This window comes from Neofelis nebulosa, chromosome 14 (genome assembly GCF_028018385.1).
Source record: "Neofelis nebulosa isolate mNeoNeb1 chromosome 14, mNeoNeb1.pri, whole genome shotgun sequence".
NCBI classification, from domain to species: Eukaryota; Metazoa; Chordata; class Mammalia; order Carnivora; family Felidae; genus Neofelis; species Neofelis nebulosa.
Window position 1 is genome coordinate 34065826 of NC_080795.1, and position 25550 is coordinate 34091375.

Genomic DNA, 25550 nt, shown 5'->3' on the forward strand with positions numbered 1-25550 from the left:
GGAGCAGACAGTAAAGAGGTTTGCTTTGGAGAGGAGCAGGGATACCCAGCTTTTTAGACAGAAGGAAAACTAATAAGCTTTGGTGTGGATGTAGGTAATTTGTGGGGTTTGGGTGAGGAAACCAAGCAAAAATTGTAGAAACCCGTGCTCAATGGCCTTTATTATTTCTTAAGTAGAAGACCAGGTCATCTGGTGAGTAATGTGGTCACCACTGACTTCTATTTGCAGGGTGGCCTTTCTTCTAAAAGAAATACACTGTACCAACATCACTCCTCCGGACTAGTTGATTCGTTTGTATAAATGGGAATAACAGACACTTTTCCATGGTATTGCTGTGTGAATTTGTTGCATTGACACACGCACTTGCTTAGTATTGATTTATCTTTGTACTCACACTGGAGTAGGGGGAGTGAATGTTTTGATTACTCATAAAAATAAAGTAAAAGTCTTCCAGTATGATCATCTAATCTGTTAAATGCAATATTTACTCTTGCAATGGGTTCTAAGTCAGATACTGAGGTCAAGGAGTATAATTGCTGTAAAGCATTCAACAAAAGAACGCCAGTGTCCCGAGGACTTGACTTGAGGTCATTCACGGGTTCTGCCCTGAACCGGAAAGTCAGGTCAGCAGCACCTACCTCTAGTTTAGAACAGGCTCTTCCCAAATCTCAGCGGCAGCCCCGCCCCTTCCACAGGTTCGGGCCCCGCCCCCCTCTCCCATTGGCTGGCCCTCTACCTCTTCTCGACCGCTCCAAAGACCCGGAGGAGCGGAGTTTTCCAAAAGCATCATCAGGGCGCCCTCGCTGCGCATGCTCGCGGGAAGCCGGATTCCGCGTCCGGAGTTGGAGGTTTTAGGCGGCCGCGGCGCAGCGCGCTGTGCGGGGCTGGCGGGGAGGCGCGCGCTCGCGGCGCGGCGCCGGCGACGCGAGCACGCGGCGCGCTCTTGAGGAGGGAGGTGTGGGGTCTGCTGGGGGTGGCGCGTGGCCGGGGTGGGGGTGGGGGGAGGGTCGGGTGTCGGCGAGCGCGGTGAGCGGGTTCCCAGTGGCTGCAGGCGGCCTGGGCTGCCGGGGCCGACGCCTGGGTGGCTGTTGCCGCCGCCGCCGCCGCGCCTGCTGCGAGATGGCGATCTTGGGTGCGGAAGGGTGAGGGCGCCCGCCGCTGGAGGAGGCGCCGCTGCTTTGGCCGCCCGACCGCCGGGAGCCGACAGCTTCGCGCCGGGTAAGGACGCTTCGGCAGGGGACTGGGGGTGCGGGCAGGGCGGGGGCGCGGGCCCAGAGCCTTCTCGGCGGTGCCGGTAGCCCGGCACTGGCAGCCCCGGGGCGGGACCCTCTGAGGGGCCGTCGGGGACGGTCCGCGCCGCCCTGGCTGCCTTCTCCAGCCCAGGGGCCGGGAGTTTTCTGGGGTGGGGTCACGGGTCTTGCCCCTAGTTGGCCTTGGCACAGGCCCAAGCTAATGATACTGGAGCGAAGTGTTTCCGTGACTCTGCAGCCGCGCTTCTCAAGCTTCCTTAGCCTTCTCAGCGTTCTACCTTCTTTTCCTTTGCTTAACACCTCTCCGAAAAACACCAGTGTATGGACTTACTGCCCGTGCCCTGACTTTCACCGCAATTCTGCCGTCCCAAACCAAGGACTCCCAGGCTTCGAACGTCTTTTAATGACGTGTTTTGTTTTGTTTTGTTTTGTTTTGTTTAAATCACTCCGGGTTCTTCACTGACTCTGCAGTACCCCCCCCCCCCAACACAACCCCCACCTCCACCTTTGTGACCCGGTAGATCCCAGTGACCTTGCAGTTTTTAGTAGTCCTTATCTGTGACTTGGACCGTCTTTCATCTTTGATTTTTTTTTTTTTTTTAAATTTTGTAGTTTGCCCATTGCTTTTACAGCCCTTAAATGATCAGTCTTCTCTTTACTCCATCGTTTAGAGCTGAGCGTCCAATGCTCCCATAATTATATGAAACCTTCCTTACCAAAGACAAGTATCTATTATTTTGACATTTTTACTTTCCAGGTTAAAATATTTCCCAGGGGCTTGATATGGCTTTCTTTTTCTGCTTGGCAAATTTTTATCTTTTTTTGTAGGCTAATGTGCAAGAAGATTTGAGTTTCTGCTTTAAAAAGCTATTGGTAATAGTGGAAAAGAATAATGTACAAAGTTATCTTTTATCCCCCTTTGGTTTTTTACCTGAAGTGCCTGGTGTGCAATGTTTGCGGATTTCTGCAAGAATTCATCCTGATGTATAAATCCACTTTACCTAAGTCTCTGTATTATACAAGCAAAATGCACCTTTTAAAAAACAAAGGCATTCTTTTATTTGTGACTTGTTTTTAGCCATTAAGTAGGTACGTAGCTGTGATTGGAAATTATCACTTTTCGTAAATAGTTAATATATTTTTTAAGTGAAACCTTAGTGACCAAGTGTTGGGAGCTACTCAAATTGAGAAGTGTAAAGTATGTGGAATAGTTACTTGATATGTAGCTTATTAATGTTTTCAAGTAGTCCTTTCCGTAAAATGCAAAACTGTTTATAAGACATCCAACACCAGGACTTAAAAAAGGTTATGTTTTTTGGAAGCCTGGTGTGATAAAGGATGTCGCAAGTAAGTTCTCTGCCTGCAAAGAGATAGTAATTTTTGCTGTTTACCCCATGAAGGCTGAAATTTCTTTTACTTCCTTGCATCTACTGCATGACTGTGTGAGGTATTAGGGGGAATGTAAAGGTGCGAATTATAGCAGTTTCTGCCTTCACAGACTAGTTAGGCAGGTAGGACTATACACAAATGCTCCATGTGTCTTTTAATACATAGCTAAATTTCATATGGAATTCAGATTGGGAGGGGGTAGAGCTCACATCATATTTAGCAAGGTGGGGTGAGAGGTGTTAATTCATAGAGCCTTCAGGCTTCTGAAGTCTTTGTTTTGAAGGATGATTATGACTTTTGATAAGCTGAGAGGGGCGCCTGGGTGGCTCGGTCGGATAAGCGTCCGACTTCGGCTCAGGTCATGATCTCTCGGTCCGTGAGTTCGAGCCCCGCGTCTGGCTCTGTGCTGACAGCTCAGAGCCTGGAGCCTGTTTCGGATTCTGTGTCTCTCTCTCTGACCCTCCCCCGTTCATGCTCTGTCTCTCTCTGTCTCAAAAATAAATAAATGTTAAAAAAAAAAAATTAAAAAAAAAAGATAAGCTGAGAAAGGTAATCCAAGCAGAGAGAAGGGACTGAGAGAAAAGAGCACAGAGTTCATATATTTGGGGAGAGGCAAGTAATTCTATTTGGATGGAACATAAAGTATTTGTGCTAACGTAAAGGGTGATAAAAATTGAAGTAAAAGTTTGAACCAGTTTATGATTGCTTTTAATGCAAGGCTGATGACCTTGGATTTAGTAGGCATTGGGGGTTTAACAGATGATTTTTGAGTTGTGAATGAAATGATTAAACTTTTGTTTTTAGAGGATGAATTTGGCAGCAATGTGTAGTGTGAATTGAGGTAGATATCTGGAGGGAGAAAGACCTCTTAATTGCTGTGGTCATAAATAATAGGGGTATGAACTATGGCTGTCATAATAGTAATGGAAAGGAGGAAGGAAGTTGAATGGACAGAATTTGATGATGAGAGAGAAATGAAGAAAGTAAAAATAACTAAGATTCTGATCTAGGTTGGGAAAATACCATTTTGAGCAACATCTTTGGAAGCTTTATCTTTGGCAAACGTATGTTACTTTACAGCAGTTCTCAACCTTTTGATAATTACTAATCCTTGGTTAAACTAAAAAAATCTGGCCTGGAAAACTTCCATATACACCTGTGCTTTGTGAATGTAATTTTATTTATTTTTTAAATTATTTATTTATTTTTTTTAACATTTATTTATTTTTGAGACAGAGAGGGAGAGAACATGAACAGGGGAGGGTCAGAGAAAGAGGGAGACACAGAATCTGAAACAAGCTCCAGGCTCCGAGCTGTCAGCACAGAGCCCGACGCAGGGCTTGAACTCATAGACCGTGAGATCATGACCTGAGCCGAAGTCGGACGCTTAACCGACTGAGCCACTCAGGTGCCCCTGTGAATGTAATTTTAGAGAAGTCCATGAACCTGAACTCACCTGAAGCTTATCCATGGAACCTGTGGGTCAATGGGTTGGGCTAGGAGCAACTCTCAGAATTAACTGCGGCTTTTAAAACCATTGAATCTTCAAATTCTTTCATTTACTGATAACCCTTACTATAGAGACTTACCTCATATACACTTATGTATATATCTCTTTACATTTGTGTTGTGGTTTATGGCTTACAAAGAATTTTGACTATGCTGTGTTATTTGCTATTCTATAACGACAAATTAACCCAAGGGGTTAAATGATTTGCCCTAAGTGTTTCAGTTAGTATAAAGTGGAATCAGCAGCTGATTGACACTGATGGTTTTCTTTCTTGTTAGATGTATGATTTAGCATTAGTTGCATATAGTTACTGCCTTTAAGTGACCTCATCAGTAAGACTAAATGATCCTGGAGGTTCCTTCTGGTTTTTAACCTTCTGTGATTCTTGGGTCTTTGATTTTCATTGAACTGTCTGTACCCTTCTTGTTTTCCATGTGCTTGAGAGCTAGTGAGACAGAATGAATGGGGTGTATGGAGAGCAGCAGATAGCAATATCAGACCAGTCATTTACTTTTTAATTTCCTTTGTATCTCAGTTTGGGTTTGTGGGTAGGGGAAGGTAACTGAAATAAGAAACCTTAAGAACTTTTATCTTTATTCTGTCTTCTGTATTCAGGTATGCCTTACTTAAGAATACTCATTTTACTTCATTCATGAAGCCGTATCAAGTGAAAATAGAAACTTTACAAAAGAAGTGTGGGGTCCTAATCAGTGCATTTTTTCATTTGATTAAGTTGCTAACTCTTCCTAGTATGGTTAAAGCATAATTTGATTAGTAAATAATTGACTTTTCTCCACCTATAAGATTATCTTCCTGGAAGGGAACCTGAACAAGTTATTATTTAGTGTCTTGCATAGCTCTAGAAACTTTGATTCCATAATTATTAGAAAGACTGGGGTCTTTTTTACCATTTCTATAAAAATATGATGTAATAACAAGTAGTGGAAAAATAAATTGGCCTTTTTAGTGGTGTTGAAGGAAGTAGTTGCTAATACTTAATGGAGGAAAAATGTCTAGCAAAAGCACATACATAGATGATTTTTCTTCTCTGCTGGCATTAAGAAGAGTATCATATCTTACATTTGTATAGCATTTGACATTTTTCCATAATGGCTATATAGACTATCATTTGATTCTCATGACAGCTGAGCAGTAGATGTGTCAGGAGATAATTATTGCTTTTTAGATGAATACATTGATGCTCAAAGAAGTTAAAACATTTTTTCAAGTGTATGGCTTGTAGGTAGCTAAAATTAGAACTAGAGCTAAAACTCATATTTTTGTTCCTAGGTCAGCAATTTTTTTTTTTTTTTTTTTTTTTTTTTTGCACTAACTCTTCATCTACAATGAAAATTTAGCTGAAGGCTATATGTGAGGAGTTAGAATTTATGTTTGGAATCTGTGTTAAACTTTTGTACTATGTACATGTGAACTTGTCTACTTCCTTTGTGTTAAAATGGTAACCTCATAGCAGTGGCTGTTGTTGGGTAATTTTGAAATTTGTAAGTATTCATCACAAAATAGTTAACCTGTCAAGAAAAGAGCTAAAGTTGATTTTTTTTTTTTTGAAAAAGTACATTGGTGAAATATAAATATTAATTTCTTTCTGAAAATTTGATTTTTTTCTCTGTCTTTTTTTTTTTTTTTTTTTTTTTTTGAGGGAGGGCGCAAATGAGTGAGGGGCAGAGAGAGAAAATCCCAAGACTGGCATAGAGAGAGAAGCAGGGCTCACCTGAAGCGGGGCTTGAGCTAACCTGATGTGGGGCTCGAACACATGAACCACAAGATCATGAACTGCGAGACCATGACCTGAGCTGAAGTCACATGCTTAGCCAGCTGAGCCACCCAGGCGCCCCTGAAAATTTGATTTTAATTCAGCTGTTTTTACAGATGAAGTTTGTTCTTCCTTTATAAAAGCCCAGTTTCTGAAAATTTGTATTTTTGGAGCATATAAATCAAGACGTGATTTCCAAAAGTGTCATGATGTTTCGTGATTTTTACTATTACATAAAAAGCTTTATCATTAAAAAAAGATTTGCCATTAAAGCTCTTGTATACACTTCAGATTCACATGATTAAGCAACTTTTGGAATATATTATGTGAAACCATATGCCAGATAATTCCTAAGTTAGAAGGAAAACTAACATTTGTCTTGACATTCCCTAAACCTATTGTTTGTTCATAATACAGCCTATTTAACTATTACATGCCAGGTATTGTGCTGGGTGCTGGGGTACAGTGCTGAGAGGAAAAACATGAAGCCTGTACTCTTGGAACTCAGAGTTTAGTAGACTCACTAACATTAAGAAAGGCATAACACTTTATCTTACATGGTTGTGTGGATGTTTGGGACTATAATTAATTTCATCTCTCTCCTTATCTCTGAGTTTTGAACAAATTAGGTAAAAACACAAGGAACCAGGGGCTCCTGGGTGGCTCAGTCGGTTGAGTGTCTGACTTTGGCTCAGGTCATGATCTCATAGCTCGTAAGTTCGAGCCCCATATCGGGCTCTGTGCTGACAGCTCAGAGCCTGGAGCCTGCTTCATATTCTGGGTGTCTCTCTCTCTCTCTCTCTCTCTCTCTCTCTCTGCCCCTCTCCCACTCATGCTGTCTCTCTCTCTCAAAAATAAACAGTAAAAAAAAAAAAAATTAAAAAAACACAAGGAACCAGGTAAACATCGTTTTGGTCATTTATTGCTGTGTGACAATCCTAAAACTAAGTGACTTAAAACAACCACCTTTTTTAAAAAATTTTTTTTTAAATGTTTTATTTATTTTGGAGACAGAGACAGAGCATGAGCAGGAGAGGGGCAGAGAGAGAGGGAGACACAGAATCCAAAGCAGGCTCTAGGCTCTGAGCTGTCAGCACAGAGCCCGACGCGGGGCTCGAACTCACAAACTGCGAGATCATGACCTGACCTGAAATCGGATGCTCAATGGACTGAGCCACCCAGGTGCCCCAGAACAACCATCTTATTTGCTTACTGTTTTACTATCCTGCACTGGACTTATTTGAGGATTTTGAGTTTTGCTGATGGCCACTCTAAAGGCTGCATTCAGCTGGCAGTTCAGCTGGGAGCTGGTCTTCTCTCTTTTTTTCTCTTACTCTCTTTTTCTTCATGTTTCTCATAGTGTCAATTCCCCCCCCCCCCCCCCCCCCCCGCCTCCCCGCCCACGGCCTTTCCAGCAGTTTTGCTGGCCTTACATGGTGGCTTAGGACTCACAACAAGTGCAAAAGAAGAAGCAACCAGGCCTTCTTAAGGCATAGGCTTGAGATGAGCATAGCATCATTTCTGCCACCTCTGTTGATTAAAACAATTCACGGGTCCAGCCCAGATTCAAGGGAAAGAGATGAGACAAGTATGTGAATCCCAGGATTGTACCAGACAGCTGTATTACACCAAAATGGGGCTTCTGGAAAACTGTTTATGAAACTGAGACTTAGGCTGCCTAGTACTAGGCCTGTCAGTGGGAAAATGGGAGTCTGAAATGCAAAAACAATAGCATATTTGGCTTATTATACAAATGGAAATAGCTGGCAATATCCTTGGGTAGAAAAGAAAATTTTGGAACTCTGGGGTTTCACCCATAATGGAGCAGAATTGACTTGCTCTACTTGAGGGCAGTGGTGTCTAAAAAAGTGCAGAACCCAGAGCCCAGGCTGCTCCGAAGCAGTGATTTACCCAAGTCTCCCAAATTGGATAAGACAAATGTCCTAGTCAGCACACTGTGCAGAGTGGGCTATGGTGGGCAGAGAGCCCTCCTCTTAGCCCTTATGATTAGATGTGAGGCTTAACAGTAGCAGAGCTCCTTGGTGAGTCACTCTGGCCTTGACAAACCTTGAGCAACCTGGTGCCTCACAAATACTATTTTCTGTTTGCAGTGTCTTGGAGAAAGGTTAGGATAAGCCACTCTTCCTTGGAGAGGAGTTGTTACAGTGGAGAGTATACACTTATAGAGACTGGGATGGGACTTTTCTCTCATTCGGGAATGGTAAGACAGAAAGTAATGCTTTTATCCTTTCTAGGAACAAGTAGACTCTGAGTGCTTAGCTGGGTTTTTCCTCACTTTATCTTCATTGCTTTATCAGTTTATCTTAGTCTCAGTGGTATTTTCTTTTTTTTATAGTTCACGTTATCTACTGTATAACGTTATGGCTAACAGTGGGATGAAGAAGATGAATGTTACATTATTATTACAGTATAGTTTCTGGATGGAATAATGAATCAATGTATTTCATTTAAAGAATTTAGGTAGATTTGAAGCATTTCATGTATACTGAGAAATGAACTGCATCCTAGTGTAAATAAATCTCTGCAAATTTCTGAAAATATTATGTTGGCTGTTGTGGGGAGGAGTCTGGTAATTGAATGTACTGAGAAACAATTTATATAAATAGGAAAGGGTAGAGCACAAAGAAGGGAACAGATAGAATTACCTTAAGGTGTTTCTCTATGACTCTTCAGGGTAGTTCAGAAATGTACTAGCATTAACAGAATTGTAGGTGTGATAGCTTTTTTATTTAATGAAAAAAGTTCTTTTGATAGCTGTTTCGTATACCCATAATTATGATTAAATAGGGTGGGTGGAAGCAAACTGTTGAGTCCTGACTTGAAGTAGGATACTCCAGTCATATGTTAACCCCAGCTTGCCAAGTTGTACTATTTTTTGTGCTTAGTGTGGGAAGGAGAATTAAATGAACTTGCTCTGTATAAAGTAGGACATACTTTACCAAAGTAATAAACTAGATCGTGGCACTTCTAAAGTTTAAGAATTAAAGGCATTTTGGCATGTGTGTTAAGAACTGTAGCTTTAAAGTCAGGTGTAACTGACTTCTGTCAATGCTTTTTAATAGCATTGTTGCTTCAGTTTCTTCTGTAAAATGTAGTGAATATTTTTGTTACTGGATTTTTGTAAGGATTAATTGAGATAATGTTTGTAAAGCTGAAGGCTGGTCCCTGAGACATAAGCAGCTCTTAAGTCATTTTTATTGCTCTTCACAATTACTAATAAGCAAAATTCAAACAATCCACTTTTCTGTGAACCACTCATTTCAACTCAAAGATAGTTTCAGATTAGTTTTGGCATGAGCAGAGCAGTATGTCTGATCTTACCTTTTAACTTAAAAAAATAAGTTGCTAAAAGGTTAAGAATGAATCTGAGAAGGACACTGACTCAACATGGCTGGCAGTTTCTCAGCTGGTGATGGTTTGGCTGCACAGTTTGGGAGCAAGAAATTGTTAATACCATCAATAGATGAATTACAGTATAGAACAGTGTTTATCAGTGCGCAGCCCCTTCATCAGAGTCATCCGGGGTATTTGTTAAACAAGATGTCTGAATACTTTTTGAGAACTATGGTATGGTCCTTGACGGTGGAGTTCAAGAATCTTCATTACTAACAAATATCTCAGATGATTTTATACATATTAGTTTTAGAACTGCTGGTAGAGACTGAATCAGTAATTTGGGGGTTCTGGTGTTCTCAGAGACTGTTTTTAAAGCTACAGTGTTCAGTAAACACATGTATAATGTAAACAGAGAGCTTACCATCTGAACCTTTCAGATGTTTAAAGAGGCTTAAGATAATTGCCAATGACTTGATCCAAACAAACTATAGAAACCTGATACAGGGTGATTATGTAAGTAGTAGGCAGGAGAAGTAGCCATGCAAAAAGCATCCATTAGGCTTCCTTGTTCAATAAAACTTCCCCATGCGTCTACAAAAGAAGATACTCTTTTGAGTAAAGGTATTTCTTCTTGGGATGCCTGGGTAGCTCTGTCAGTTAAGAGTCTGACTCTTGATTTCAGCTCAGGTCATGATCTCATGGTTCTTGAGTTCAAGTCCTGCACTGGGCTCTATGCTGATGGTGCAGAGCCTGCTTGGCATTCTGTCTCTCCTTCTCTCTGTCTCTCACCTGCTTGTGCGTTCTCTCTCCCTCCCTCCCTCCCTCCCTCTCAAATAAACTTAGAGATATTTCTTCTATAAAAATGCCTATGAAACAGTTAAATTAGATATTGTAATTTTCAGATAGTCTGATTGCTTTTCATTTAGCGAAAATAACTCAAAATAGAGAGATTGAAGTATGCCTACTTTAGAATTTGGTCATTTGGGTAGAAAGTAGGTTGGATGAAGACCATAATTTATAATCTGTCTCTTGTGGGGAAAGCCATTGCTTAGCTTAAGGGTGTTGACTTGGGAAAAATGTTGTGATAAAAGATTTAATTTTAAATCGTCAAGAAAAAAAAGTTGATGCTTGTTTTCTCTAACTTTTGTTTAAGGCAGTGGTTTGAGACAGCCTGGATTTTTTTCATTTAAACCTTCCTCAGTCCTGTGACCATATCTGATAATGGAAGAGCAGATCTTTAAGTTTGGGCTATTCCTGGAAAAACTTAACCTGTGTTTATATTAACCATATTTTTATTGTGTTAGTGCATTTTGTGGTAAAAAAAAAAAACAAACATGCCAGACCCATGATTCTTTCTAAATTTGAGTGGAAAGGATTAGTTGGCATTTGTTTGAGGAACATACTGTTTTTGTGTTTGATTGCACTGACTTTGTGGCCAGTGCTTTGGGGAGAAAAACAACAATAAACTCATTTCTTGTCCTATGAGCTGTGAAATAATATTGTCAGTATTTACATGTGAATACCCAGGATGGAAAATGTACATTATACTCCAGAATTTCATTGTTCTAAGTTAAAAGTTTTGGTAATTATAACTTGTTTAAACTTTTGTGTGATTTAATTTTCCTTTAAAGTGTTAGCTATTTAATTGGTTAGGCCTTAAAGTAAGACAAACTTAGATTTGAGTTTTCCAAATTCTTTTTTTTTTTTAAGCTTATTTATTTATTTTGAGAGAGGGCACAAGCAGGTGAGGGGCAGAGAAGGAGAGACAGAATGCCAGGCAGGTTCTGTGCCATCAGCACGGAGCTTGATGAGGGACTTGAACTCAAGAACTGTGAGATCGTGACCTGAACCGAGATCTAGAGTCCTATGCTTAGCTAACTGAGCCACCCAGGTGCCTCCCCTCTTTTTTTATTTTATTTTATTTTATTTTATTTTATTTTATTTTATTTTATTTTATTTTTTATTTTATTTTATTTTATTTTATTTATTTTGAGAGAGAGCTTGTGGTGAAGGGACAGAGAGGGAAAGAGAACCTCCGGTGTAGAGCTGACAAAGGGCTCGATTCCACAACCAACCCTGGGATCCAGGACCTGAGCTGAAATCAAGAAGAGTCAGATGCTTAACTCGAGGTTGTTATTGGCTAAGTGATCTTGGTCAAATTAACCTTGGATTAAGCCCTCATATTATCATATGTAAACTAGGTATTCATATGTAAAGTAGTAGTAATACCTAATTCATAGTTTTCTTGTGTGACTTAAAACTGGCACTTAGAAACAAGTAAATAGGATGGGTTCATAATACCTTGTTGATGACAGATAGGTTTCAGAATTTATATTTAATTTAGAATGGTAATGGACTCCATACACTATGTTAGGTAAAACCCCAGTGAAATATAGGGCAGTAGCCTCTACTTTCTTCAGCAGTGTTTAAGTATGGATAAAATAATGAATGACCACACATCCAGTTGGATTTGGCTATTAAATGAGTCCAAGTCAGTTTAGTTTTTGACACCAAATGAGTTATGAAGTAGCTTTATGATTTTATAGTTTTCTGGGTTTTAGATTTGTGGATAAAGGACTGTGTCCCTGTATTTCTACTGTATTTTAAACATGAGAAGACTTACATTATTCTAAGAGTAAAGTTTTAGCTGTTTAGTTGATTTTCTCATTTTGGAAAGTTTCTGTGTATTTTAGATTCTGATATTTTTCTCTAAGAGTGAGAATATCTGATGGAAGTTTATACTTAGCAGCCTGCTTTAAAATTCTTAGGAAGAGTAATAGTAAATTAACATTGTGTGTCAGTTACTTGAGTAGCTTTAAAAATCCTGAAATTGTGTATTTATAACAAAAATTTACCATTATTTCTCTTGAGTGGTTAGATGTAATTTTGATCTTTACTGCAGATTCAGGGGGTTTTGCTGTGTATCATTTTGTAGCATGGCCATGTGACTGAAATGCCTTTCTTATCCTCTTATCCTCTACTGTTGTGGAAGTATGGTAGAACAGTATTGGAGTTTCTCTGCCTCAGAATCTTGAGAATATGGCTAGAGTGGTGGTGGTGAAGGAATAGGGTTAGGAAATAAATACTCATTGCACATCCTCTGTATTCCAGATTCTACAAACAGTTCTAGTTTCCTAGAGTGGATGTTAATTAATACTTCCTTTTTGCTTCTCAAAACCATGTTAGTATCCTCATTTTACAGATGAGAAAACTGAGACTCAGAGGGGTTAATTATATACAAATAGAGTTGAAGTTTGACCTTAGGTGTGTCCTACTCTATAAGTAGTTCTTTATATTACATTACCTCAGTGTGCTCTTCTTACACTAGAAATTGGCACTTTGGAATTGAAGCATTAGCACATTTCCATGGCTACTTAAATGCTAGTAAATTAGAATCTTTAATGTATTAAGAAGAATCAGGAACCGTTTTGGTGTGAACTTAACTTTGGGTTATAATATCTTATCAGTGCAATGCAGAAGAGCACTAACCTCATCAGCAGGCCTGGGTTGGGACTGCCATTAAGAAGCTTTGTGTCCCTGAGTAAGTCTGTTAATCACCTCTCAGCTTTAGCTCTAAACTTTCATGAGATGTAGCACATACTGTATATTTGAAGAATATCAAACGTTAAAAAATTTTGCATTCAAAGGAAAAAAGTCTGGAAATCAAGTATTATACTATTAAAATACAGTGCTTTGAAACAACCAACCAATTATTTCTGGAAATCTTTTTGTCATTTTGAAATATGAGATTGTACATAATATAATTACATTAAGTTTGATCCTTGCAAAAGTAGGAATGTTATGTTGCCCTGGATGTTTTTCCCAGAATACATGGAAGTGATTTATTAACCGTGATTCCACAGTTTACCTCTTTCATTGTTAGCATGTTTACGCTTTACACATTATCTTTTTTAGATTACTTGTTCTTTTTCAGTTTTTAGGAAAAGCATTTTTTAATGACTAGCTTAAAAGCCCCAGAAACCACCCTACTTGAAGTTGCTTAATCTTTAAGTGATAAGAGAATAGTACTGTCAGGTTGATACAGCAAAATGCTCAGTTTAAGGCATGGGTTTAGCTCAGCATTTTTTTTTTTTTAAGGTTTTATTTTTGAGAGAGAGGGAGGGAGATGGTGGGGGCAGGGGGGAACAGAGAGAGAGGGAGACACAGAATCTGAAGCAGGCTCTATCCAGGCTCTGAGCTGTCAACACAGAGCCAGATGCAGGGCTCCATTTCACAAACTGTGAGATCATGACTTGAGCCAAAGTTGGATGCTTAACCAATTGAGCCACCTAGGCACCCCAACATTCTTTTTTTCTTTAGTTTATTTATTTTGAGAAAGATACAGGGATCAAGCTGGGGAGGAGCAGCGAGAGGAGACAGAATCCCAAGCAGGCCTCGCTGTCAGTGCAGATCGCTGTGAGATCATGACCTGTGCCGAAATCAAGAGTTGGATGCTTAGCCAGCTGAGCTACCCAGGTGCCCCGGCATTTTGTTTTTTATATTCTGTTTTTGTAGTGAAACGTAGTAAAAAGAACATTGACTTTGAGCCCAAGAGATCAGAGTTCAAAATCCTGACTTTCACTAGTCTTATGGCCCTGGGCAATAAATTCTTAAAGCCTAATTTTCTTCATTTGTCAGTAGGAATAATTAATGACTCTGAAGGATAATTGAAAACATTAGAGATAGTTTTTTGGTTTTTTTTGTTTGTTTGTTTCTTTTGTTATGTGACTGACAAATAATAGGAGTCCAATAAATGGTCACTGTTATTCTTACTGGTTTTGAAGTCAGAGACCTGATTCAGATCCCAGGTTTAAAACTGGCTTTGTTTCTGTGTCACTTAGACACTCCATGTAAGTGCACATGGTCCCAGGTAGTTACACTGTATCATCTTAGACTTCCACTTAGGAAGTATTTACTCAGCTCTTTTTATTCCTGTAAGCTGATGATGTAAGTTTGGAACTCAAGTTTTGAGATGCTCTTTGTTACTTAAATTTTATTTTCTTAATTAATGTAATCCAGCACACGAGTGGGAAATTTGTTTTCTACTGATGTTCAGTAAGATGGGGAAAAAATTATCAAATACAAAAATTTTTTGCTTGAAAAGTTTTGGTGTTTTGCCATTGTAAATAATACTGTATATTATGAGAAATTGAGAAATTATAATTAGAAAAGAAGCTATCTCATTCTCATTATTGATATCATTTTGGTGTAGTTTTCCTTTGTTGATGTAAATAAATACTAATGTCAGTTCTTTTAAAACAAAAATAGGAATCATCTCTCTAAATTAAGAATAACTGTGAAAAATAAAGTAAAAATGTGTTTCACTTTATGATGACCTGAGGAGGAGGAAGGCAATGGAGCAAGGAGAGAAGGAAAGTTAGTGTGATAAAAGATAGAATAACAGTGCCAAAATCCTGTGTTTTTGTTTTGTTTTTAAGGGCCATCATTGCTTAGCTTAATTAGAATAATTTCTGCTAAATTTCATATGTTTTTGTCCTCACTAATGTTTTCTAGTAAATGAAGTACAAGCATTTTTGATATCCCTTGCTTCCAGCAGAATAAACTGTTAATTTCATTTTTGGGGACGTTTGTATAATGTATTCAATTATATATATTTTTAAAGATGCATTTTTGTGGAGCAATATCACCATCTTGTGGCCTTCAAGAAAATTGTTGCCAAAGTTATGTTTTTACAACTGTAAGCATAAGTTAGCTTTCTCTGCTGTTTGTCACAGCTCAGTCAAGTTTGTAATAGGCAGTTCTTACTGTAAATGGGGGTGGGGAGTAGAAAACAAAATGACTTGTACACTAGGATTGCAACTTCGTAAAAAAAAAAAAAAGTGTATTGGAGGAAAATAATACTTTGAAAACAGTTGTGGGTTGGGTTGGTGAGAAGATTATGGATGATTGCTACTCTTATGTTCTCATGAAATATGCAGTGTTTTACAAGCAATTGTGAGCTAGAAAATCTCAGAATGTCCTGTGCTCTTTTAATAGGATTTCCAGGGCCCAGAGAAATTTAGATGTCCTGTCCCACTGTACCATTTAGTGAGACTGTTGCCTAGAGCAGTGTTTTCTGAGCTAGTGACTCTTGAAGGAATATTTTCTATGGGAACTTTTACACTCTTTCTTTCATTTTGATGATAATTTTAAAAGGGAAAAAGTCAATTCGAGAAGTATGGTGTTTCATTTAAAAGAGCACCTAAAAACTAAATGAGACCATTTGGTTTTAAGTCTGGGTTTATTTAATTGTTTTTGAGATTCGGTTGATACTAATTATCTTTCATTGGTAAATAAGTATTAAGCACTCTGTGTGCCAGGCTTTGTGGTAGGCAGAGTAGGTAAGATGGTGAGAATTTGTCCTGTACTCTTGGAATTTACAGTCGCAGATGCAGTGAGAAAAATAAAGCTATTTCGAGAAACACACAAGGTAGAAATCAAGAATTCTGGATAAAAATAGCTATAACTTTTTGAGCATTTACTGTGTGTCAGGCACCATGCAAAATGCTCTCAGTACTTTTTCTCTATGTCAGAAATTTATTTTGGAATTTTGCTTTGATTTTTGCAGGAACAAAGAGTATACACACAAATAAGTATTTGTGGAAGCTCAGAAACATCTGTGTGGAACAATAGGTTTCCTTATACAGTGCAAGTGGTTCAGCTGTTATGGGTCCAGTAGGCTTTTGTGGCTTGGTTTTGGTATCTTACCACCATTTATAACATTTCTGTGGGAAAATTTGTGCTGTGTTCTAAGCAGCTATCTTTCTCCCAGACTTTTAGAGTCCAATCGATGTGTAATTTGGTGATTAGCATATAACTTCTGAATTATTTTGAATAGTTAGGGCTTGAAGTTTTCAAGTTTAATGAACTTCCATTAAAATTTATATACTTTTGGATGTTGGAGTATTTAATAAATCAAATGAGCATTTTAGTTAACATTATGTTTTACTTTTGTATTGGGTATTTTTGTATTGAGCTGTTATTGTGGACTGTGGCAGTGAAATCACATTGGTAAGGCAGACATGGATTACCAGGGCAAAGATGGGAGAGGATATAGAGGTTTATAGGATCTTATAGGATTTTCTTTATAATATTTTAAAGTTTTAGTTCTGTGCTATATGAGTACTTTTTTTTTAACCTACCCACACTAGCCAATTCTACAGGGCTAATGTTTTATTAATTGTGAATTTTTATTTAACATGAATTTATTGAGTGTTCAGTAAGGGCTGAGCACTAGGCCACAGGCTGGAATTATAAAGATAAGTTTTAACAAAAAAATTTACTGTGTAATAGGGGAGATAAAGAAATAAACATGATTCCAGTGCTATGAAACACAAAGCAGCTAACTAGTCCAAAATTGGAGGTGTGACACTTGAACTAAATCATGAAGAATGGTTAGAAATTAAGTAGATGAGGGTTTGAGAGTACCCAAATGTTTCTGTGAGAATTACCTTGAGCCCCCAGTGTGCATAGTCAGTCCCCCAGATGATTCTGACATGCAGCCAGGGTACGAGAGACTAGTAGTGAATTAGAAATATTTGTCATTAGGGGTACCTGGGTGGCTCAGGCGATTGAGCATCTGATTTCAGCTAAGGTCATGATCTCACCGTTCGTGAGTTCGAGCCCCAAGCCAGGCTCAGAGCCTGGAGCCTGCTTCTGATTCTGTGCCTCCCTCTCTCTGCCCCTCCCCTACTTGTGTTCTCTTTCTCTCTCTCTCTCTCTCTTTCTCTCTCTCTCTCTCAAAAATAAATTAGCATTAAAAATTTTTTAAAAAGAAAAATATTTGTCATTAGTGAGGTTTGGGTAAAGAGCTTTTCTTGAGACTACCAATTATCTTGTTTTCTCTAGCTGAATTTTAATAAATAAAGGTGGCAAGAGTATGTATATACATGATACATTTGAATAACCAGAAGTAGTTTGATAGTAGCTAGAGTATATGCCCTTTTCTCTTTTGGAACCTAAACTCTATAAACGACTCTAACAATCAGTGTCATCGCTTCTAAGCATGAACTGTTAAAAACGAGTTGGAAAAAAATTCACATGTCTGTGGGGATTGGTGCTACTGCTCCCCTGGGCCCAAGTCTCTGCTCTGTTTGTCTTAAATTCCTTACCTAGCTGCATCCCTTTTCAAACAGAATGCCTTGTATTCCCAGTGTCTCAAGAAGTGCCTACTTCATTGGGGAAATGGGTTGGCCTTCTCACCTGTTCTTTTCTCTGTCTATCCTCAGTGTGAGCTACGTCTATACCTCTGTGTTAAATCTCAACTAGCCCTGCCTTCTCAGAGATCTTGTCTAGTCCTCATCATTTCTTCTATGACTTCAGCTTCTTCCTGTCTGAAAATATATTCAAGTCTCTTCCATCTTCAAAAACAAACCTATGAATACACCGCTTTAAGCCTGTGTATGTCTTTTCCTTCACAAACATCTAAACAATGGTTTCTTAAGCCATTAGCTTCTGGTCCTACCACTCTGTTAAAATTATTCTTGCTAAGTGCCTGCTGACATTCATATTGTGCAGTATACAGTTTTCTCTTTTTACCTATCTTACTGTTAACCATCTCTTAGAAGCTTTTCCTGACACCTCTTCTCACCAAATCTAATTTAGGTGCTCCTCTTTTGTACTTCTGTAATACTCTGCAAAGAGCTTAAAGCTGCTGATTTCTGTGTCTGTTTCCACTGCTAAATTATAAACTCATTGAGGGCAAAGAGCTTATCTTAGATGATTTAACACACTACTGTTTAACACATTACCTGAAGACACATCTGGTATATATATATATATATATATACACACGTATATGTATATATGTATATATATATATATACACACACATGTGTGTATATATATATATACATATGTGTATATATATATACACACGTGTATATATACACACACATGTGTATATATATATACACGTGTGTATATATATATACACATGTGTGTGTGTATATATATATATATGCTGAATGACTTAATTCACAAAAATTGTTAAAAGAAATGCCTAACATTTATTGATAGATAGCTCCTTTTTGCCTCATGGTATGTTGCTTTTCTTATGCTGGAAATATTAAATGAGAGGCTTAGGTCAGGATTTTGTGGGGAGAACATGGAGGGAGACCCAGTCAGTGTTTATTGAATGAACCATTATCTGATGATACAGAGAGGTCCTGGAAGGAATAGGTAGGAGGTAGCCACAGTTTGGACATGGAAGATGAGGGGAGATACTTCAGTAGATTGCTGAGGCAGCAACCAAATTGCCTGGGTAGAGAAGTGAGTAGGAGGTGAGAAGGAAGGGTGGCTATTCTTTTGAGAAGACAGGGGTTTTTTTCCCCCCCTTTTTTTATTGCCATTCTTTTTTTTTTTTCTTATTGCACTTGTTTCATCTGGTTTGCTTTTTGTTTGTTTTAATAAAACATGAGCCCCATGCTCATGCTAAAGGAGAGTTGGTTATGAATGCGAAGTGGGGGGAAGCACTATCCTAGGAAGTGAAAGTGGTGTTAAGCACTTAATCACTTTGGAAAGTAGGAGGGTATATTTCATTTTTAAAAACAGAACTTGGACAGGATTGCATGTAGTATAATTTTATAAGAATCTCTGTCAGAAGTTATTTAAAGTAGGTGGGGTAAGGGTCTCAAAAGGCTATAGTATTAAGTTTGAAAAGGGTAATCTCAGTGTTCAGAAAAATTAACTGATAAATTGCAGTAAATATAGTAGGACTATATATATTTTTCTGTAAATGTCTTTTTTTTTTTACTGTTTCTCATATTTAATATTGCTTTTTTAAAGTTTATTTTTGAGACACACAGAGAGAGAGCGAGTGGGAGAGGGGCAGAGAGAGATGAGGAGGGAGAGAATCCCAAGCAGGCTCTGTACTGTCAGCACAGAGTCTGATGTGGGGCTGCTCCAGCTCATGAACTGTTGAGATCATGACCTGAGCCAAAACCAAGAGTTGGACGCTTAACTGACTGAGCCACCCAGTCCTCCCTCTCATATGTTATATTTTTAATAATTTGGCATTTATATAGCACTTTGTAATTCACAAAATACTTACATGGATCTCACCTAGGCCATTTGCTACTTAGGTTAAATTACTTGTCCAAGGTCTTGTCAGTTTATTTATTAAGCATTAATTGTGTGCTGGGTATTTTTCTTAGTGCTTTGTCAATGTTAACTCGTTAACTCAAGGTAGGTATTGTTACCTTCTTCATTTTATAGACATAAAAACTGAGGCATTATGAGGTAAAGGAGCTTGCCAAAAGTTGAACATAGTAGTCACGTGGAGCTAAGATTTGAATCTAGGCAGTCTGGTTGCAGAATTTACACTCTTAACCACTGTTTCACTGCCTCTTAGTAAATGTGGGAGTAGAAATTCAAATCCAAATTCAAACTAGACTTTGGTAAATGATAGTTTCTTATTTTCAGTCTCCCCCTATGTACCCCTTCTTCACCTTATTAGAAATAATTGGACCACCAGGCACACTGAAAGCCTTCTATAAGTGACAGTTTAGTTGTTGACAGGACTGGATTTGTGTTTCTTGTAACTTCAAACATTACTAGGTATTTAGAGTTTTATATTAAGTTTGTAGTAAAGGTACTTTTTAAAAAATTTGTTAACCTGTGACTTTGAAAAGAGCAAAATGGTACTTTTATCAGCTCAAGATAGAAATATCTTTGATATTTGATCCTCTGGACTGGGCTTTGCTGTGGTGTGTCATAGCTACTGCTAATTTAACCTCTAGTTTACTGTTTAAATTCTCTTTTTAATTATTTATTACCTTTTTTGGAAGGAATTTGCATTCCATATAGACAAGAAGACCCTGTACATTTTGCTGGCTGGAACTTTATATGAAACACATTTTGTTTGAAAGGATGGGTGGTTAGTTTTGCCTTGGATAGGTAACTATCTTGTAATTATTTCTCAGATTAAGTTACTGTGATCATGGTTGTGCTTTGACTGGAGGCTTGCTACCTGTGATATACAAGGCTGATTTGAAGGCAAGGATGGAATTTGAATTAACCAGAATCCAGAAGGAACTTAATCAGAATGAGAAAGACAATTGAGTCAAATAGTTTAACTAGCTATTGGACCTGAATTTCTGTAAATAGAGTGAATTTTATGTGAAGAGCAATGAGGAAGTAAATTGCAGGAAATTAATGGGCAGCTGTTAGTAAGGGTGTGTGCCATGATAATATGAGGAGACATAGGTTAAATTCAGCAAGGCTGCTGACTACCTCATAACATTCACATTGTTAACTATGAATGTTTGTTGATCTGAAGAAGGGAAAGAAGTTTGTATTAACCATATAACCATGACTTTAGATTGGTCACAGAGTAATTTTGAGAGCAAGGAATTCACATAGTTTGGACACTTCCACCAATTTGGTGATAAGAGAATCTACAGATAGATCAAGGTTTAGTGCTTAGAAAATTAAAATTATGTGTATAGTACATTTCAATGTAAGATTTTTATTTTGTTTTTGTTTATTAGCTTGAAGTGGCAGCAGAAAACATTAATGAGAGCATTTTGAGAAGTTTATTGTAAAGCAGATTTTCTGTGTAATTGAGAGAAATAACACTTAAAAGGTACAGTTGAATATAAACTCACTGTACACAAGAAAATGAGATAATAAAATAGGGAGAATGAATTTATGAAAGGGGAGATGTGAGATATATATAGGGGGAATAAAGCCAAGAAAAGAGGACTAGATTTGTGTTGGTGGAAAAGTAGAGGTACAAATGGGAGGATAAATGAAAACAGAACCAAAAAGTTTGGGGAAAATTAATGTATTTGCCTCCTCTGGTGGAAAATCTGAAATTGAGTGGAGATATCAAATAATGAGCTGGACATACTCATTGAGGAAATTTGACACTTTGAACATAAATACATTTTTCTCATTAAAAAAAACAACAAAAAACTTCTTGTGCTCCTGTAAAGTTCCATAATACAGTGCACTAAAAGGAACTTTGAAATTGAAAGTACAGAAGGATGGAGGAAAGATGAGTTTATTAGAGCCTGTGATTAGATAGTCATTTTTAGATTAAAATAAACCCCAAACTATAGTCAGAAATTAAAAAGTACATGTAGATGCCCATCTTTATTTGTCCTTTGGCAGATACTGCCAAGTGTTTTTAAAGTCACTGGAATGACACAGTTTAAAATTGTTAATTCTTTATTACTCAGTGGCACTTGTAAATTATCAGGAGTGTGTTGTTTTGCATTAAAGAGGATTAGTGAGTGATACTTACATAGGTCTGTGTGGACAAGTAATCAGCTAGCTTTCATGGGGCAACTGGGTGGCTCAATTAGTTAAGTGATTCTTTGTCTCTTTGTGTGGACTTCTGGTTTTGGCTCAGGTCATGATCTCATAGTTCATAAGTTTGAGCCCATGTTGGGCTCTGTGCTGACAGCATGGAGCCTGCTTTGGATTCTCTCCGCACCCCACCCCCCTCCGCCCCTCTGTGGTGCGCGCACTCTCTCTCTCTCAAAATAAATAAATAAGCTTAAAAAAAAAAAAATCAGTCAGCTTCCATCCCAAATAGAAATGTATGTGAAAGTTTGAAACTGTGAAGTGCTATGAAAACATAAAATAGTGATGATACTATTGCAGGATTTTTTTCTTTTTTTTTTTTTTTACCTCAATAGCCGAGTTCATTGTCTCACTGCTTTGATGAATGAAGAGGTGGACACAAAATGAGCAGCAGGCAAAATTTTATTAGAGTATAAGATCAGAAGGAAAGCTCTCTAAGGTTCTAGTTGCCTCCCCATGTCCCCCCCCCCCCCCTTCCTTCCCCTTTGTTCCTTCTCAGGTTTTACCTTTATTGGCTGGATAACTCTAGGTGCTAGGTTGTCCATTCCTGATTGGCTCGATTGCATTGTATGAGGGGTGGTCTATGGCCATACCGTTCCTTGTTGGTCATAGGTTTTATGGTCCACTTATTTTTAGTCAGGTCTTTTGTCAAATTTCTGAGGAAAACCTGAGGGGGAGTAGGTGGTGTCTGTTATATTCTTAAGAAGGACCTTACGCCTCAGGGGGTTTGCTGTAGTCCGACATTCCCGGCATTGTTCCAAAAAATGTGTTTTTCCCCACCCAGGGATGTCAGGTCCTCATCTTTCCCTCTCTGCCTATTTTATCCTGTCTTTTCCCTATCATAATATTGCCACTAGGCACTGGTGGGGAAAAGGGGAGCTGGAGGGACTGGAGGCAGATTGTTAAGTGGACAGATTGTAGAGGGAGCATGCAGTGGTACAGCTATGGGGTCAGCCCTGCTGGTCAGTGGAATGAGATCGACTTGTGGGATACAAGGCCGAGGTGTTGTTGGCATAGATGTTGAGACAGGAGTGGGGATGATGGTGTAGTATGGGGAAGAACTGTGGGCCTGAATAGGAACTTGGAAATGCCTTTAAATGCCTTTGAATCCTTACGAGACCACAGGGGCAGTTATTTGGAGTTTAGTGAAACTAAACAATTCTGAGGGCTAAAAGGCACTGGGTATCAAGAAAGCTTCTTGCTCCTTCCTCTACCCTTTGCCCAACATGTAGTCCCAGTGGCATTGAAGCCCACTGATGAGTTGTCCCTGTAAAGTTGATTTTTCCTTTCTAATTATTTAGGTCATACAGAAATATAAAATTTAATGGGATTGTGCTTTATTGTAACAGGATTCTTTAAGAACAATCTCTTTGAGGTACATGAAAAAAGCTGCCTACACAGAACCATTATACTGTTTACTAAGGTTACCAAATACCCACCCCAGTGTGTCCTGAAGCAAGAGGTTTCCCAGGGAGCAGAACTAAACACTGGATGGTCCTGGAAAGTCAGTATGAGTCACCTTCTTATTTACTCTCTCCCATTTTATAAATTCATTGAAATGACCAATAATATCTTTTTATGAATGATCCTTATGTAGAAGTAACATTCTTGTATTATTTAAAATTAAATCTTCTATTTTGTAGCTTACGCTTTTATGAAATACTTATTTCTGCTTTAGAATTGCTAAATCTTGGATATTTTAGGGGCAGGGAAGCTGTTTTTTTCATCTATATCTTTGCCACTTCCAGTGAGTTTTAGATTTTGTGCAGTTGATATAATAGCTTTGCCTGAATACAGGCTTTCGAACCTTCCAAGTTCCACATTCATTAGATGAAACATCTCTGGCATCTGATTATGTACCATCCTATCTTGTTACTGAAGTGTTTACTATGTGTTAATATTGTCTTCAAAACTAGGCTAAGTATTCACTGGAACTTTGTCTTCTACAGTTTTTGTGTTCTTGCCATGCCCACTTTGCAGACTAGGTAGTATGTAAGCGCGTTTATTAATTGATTCAGGTAGATAGATATGTGACAGTTTTCTGGCTTTTCCAAGCCTTGATGCTGTGTGTAGCATGCAAAATGGATCAGATTTGTTGTTCTTTTTTCTTAAAAGTTGCTTTCTAAGTCAGTTGCTTCTGACTTAAGGATGACATCTTGAAGTAAGTAGGCAATTGAGATATATCTTCTAAGTGAGGATTTGATAGGCCTATAACCTTGGAGGACTGGAAGCATAGTTTGTTATCTACATTCTGGACTCTTCTTTTCTTTGCAGTCGAATAATAATGAACTCTTCTACAATTCTGTGGCATTTTTAAAGGATTGAGCTGGACATAATCAGCTTCCATATAATTGGCCATATCCTCTGGGTATAACTTGTAACCTAAATTCATTTGGATGAATAACCAGTTTGCTCAAAAATTTGTTAACAAACTCAAAGTTTTGTTTTTGCCTTTTGCCACAACTGGCCACACAGATGTTAAGTGGTAGAATTGGAAATGAAATCAAAATAGTATGACTGTGGAATTGGCTCTTAAGCTTTGTACTGTATTGTCTCCCACAATTTGTTCTTCTTATCCTTATCCTGGTTATGGCACCCTCATCCACCCAGATAGTGAAATGGGAAGTTTTGGTAGTTCAGAATCCTTTGTAACCCTCAGCTATCCCATAACCATCTGGTTAAAGATCTTATATATAGCCTGAGTCCCCCCCCCCCCCCCCCCCCCCCCCGCCACCTCCTCCCGCCCCGCCCACCACCACTCCCAGTGCTCTGATTCAGATAAACTCAATATTTTAGATCTAACCCTGCTGCTGCCAGAGTTATTCCCCTCAAATGTGATTCTTGTTATTGAAACCCTTTGGTGTCTTATCAGTTACCTTTATGATAAACTTTAAACTACTACGCTTGGTATATTTTGAATACCATGTAAACTATTCCATAGGATCCTGTGCAGTTTAGATTACTCAGTTTGCCTGTTAACCTTATCACTTGACACTATCCCTACCTTCCATTCTCCAGCCATTCTAATAGTTCTCCGAATGCACCATCATTTCTGTAATTTTCTCTTGGAGAATTATACTTCAAGAAACAGTTCATTCAAAGGAAGACACAGTTCATTCAAAGATACCTTCTCTGTGAACTGTCTCCTGATTCTGATAGTTTGGATTATCCACTTTTTCTTGTGTGCCCCAGATGTTCTACTTTACATTTTGCATCTATTTTAGTAACTGTAACACTGAAAGGTATTTATTTGTTTACAGGTTTGTCTCCTCACTAGACTATGAGCTCCTTGAAAGAAGGAATCCTGTCTTACTCATCTTTATATCCCCAGTGTCTAGCACAGCTCCTGGTACATAGTAAGTGATTAGCAACTTCTTTTTTGAGTAAGACTCTATTTTAACACTCTTAACTCCACATATTGACAGTTACTTATACTGATCTAGACCTATATTGTCATAACAAAATATGATTGTAGACTTTTAACACTTTTGAGGCACAATTTTCTCATCCATAAGATGAGACTAGTACCCCCCCACTCATACAACATTATTGTAATACCAGATTAAAGAATATATATAGCAGTGCATTATATTTTAAGTGTCATACAACTTTATGTTGTTAAGTGTGGGAACTAATCGTATGTTGAAATTGATCATTTTATTTGCTGTGTTCCTTTTAAGGCAAAATGGTACCATTTTTGAACCATTTCTGTCATGTTTTGCAGTTACTGATTACCAGAAGCATGTACTCAAAATAACGAATCCTATGCCTGTTTATCTTTTTTGCTCTGCAGTTACCTTTCTATCTAATTGACTAATAAAGTGTCTCAATTTTCTTTTAATCTGCTTCCAAATGAATTAACATCTTCACCTTTCCTTAGATCCCTCATCCATTGTTCAGAGGAAGAAGTGTCTTTTTCTTGGAAGACTAATCACATCATCTGTGACAGCTATGCCTTTCC

General features: G+C 38.3%; 1 protein-coding gene across 8 annotated transcripts in view; it reads left to right on the forward strand.

Moving 5' to 3' along the window:
• The first annotated feature begins 1081 nt into the window (after positions 1 to 1081).
• Positions 1082 to 25550, forward strand: part of WWP1 (WW domain containing E3 ubiquitin protein ligase 1) — a 134241-nt gene continuing 109772 nt past the window's right edge. For 3 of the 8 annotated variants that reach the window (XM_058698475.1, XM_058698471.1, XM_058698474.1), the window contains exon 1: positions 24850 to 24945. Coding sequence is in view for 3 of the 8 variants with exons in the window: in XM_058698468.1 (XP_058554451.1) it covers positions 24870 to 24945 (76 nt within the window). In the remaining 5 variants the exon portion in view is untranslated. Of the gene's footprint in view, positions 1219 to 22977; positions 23094 to 24849; positions 24946 to 25550 lie in introns of those variants that run through there. The other 5 variants (XM_058698468.1, XM_058698470.1, XM_058698469.1 and 2 more) reach the window with 5 other exon arrangements.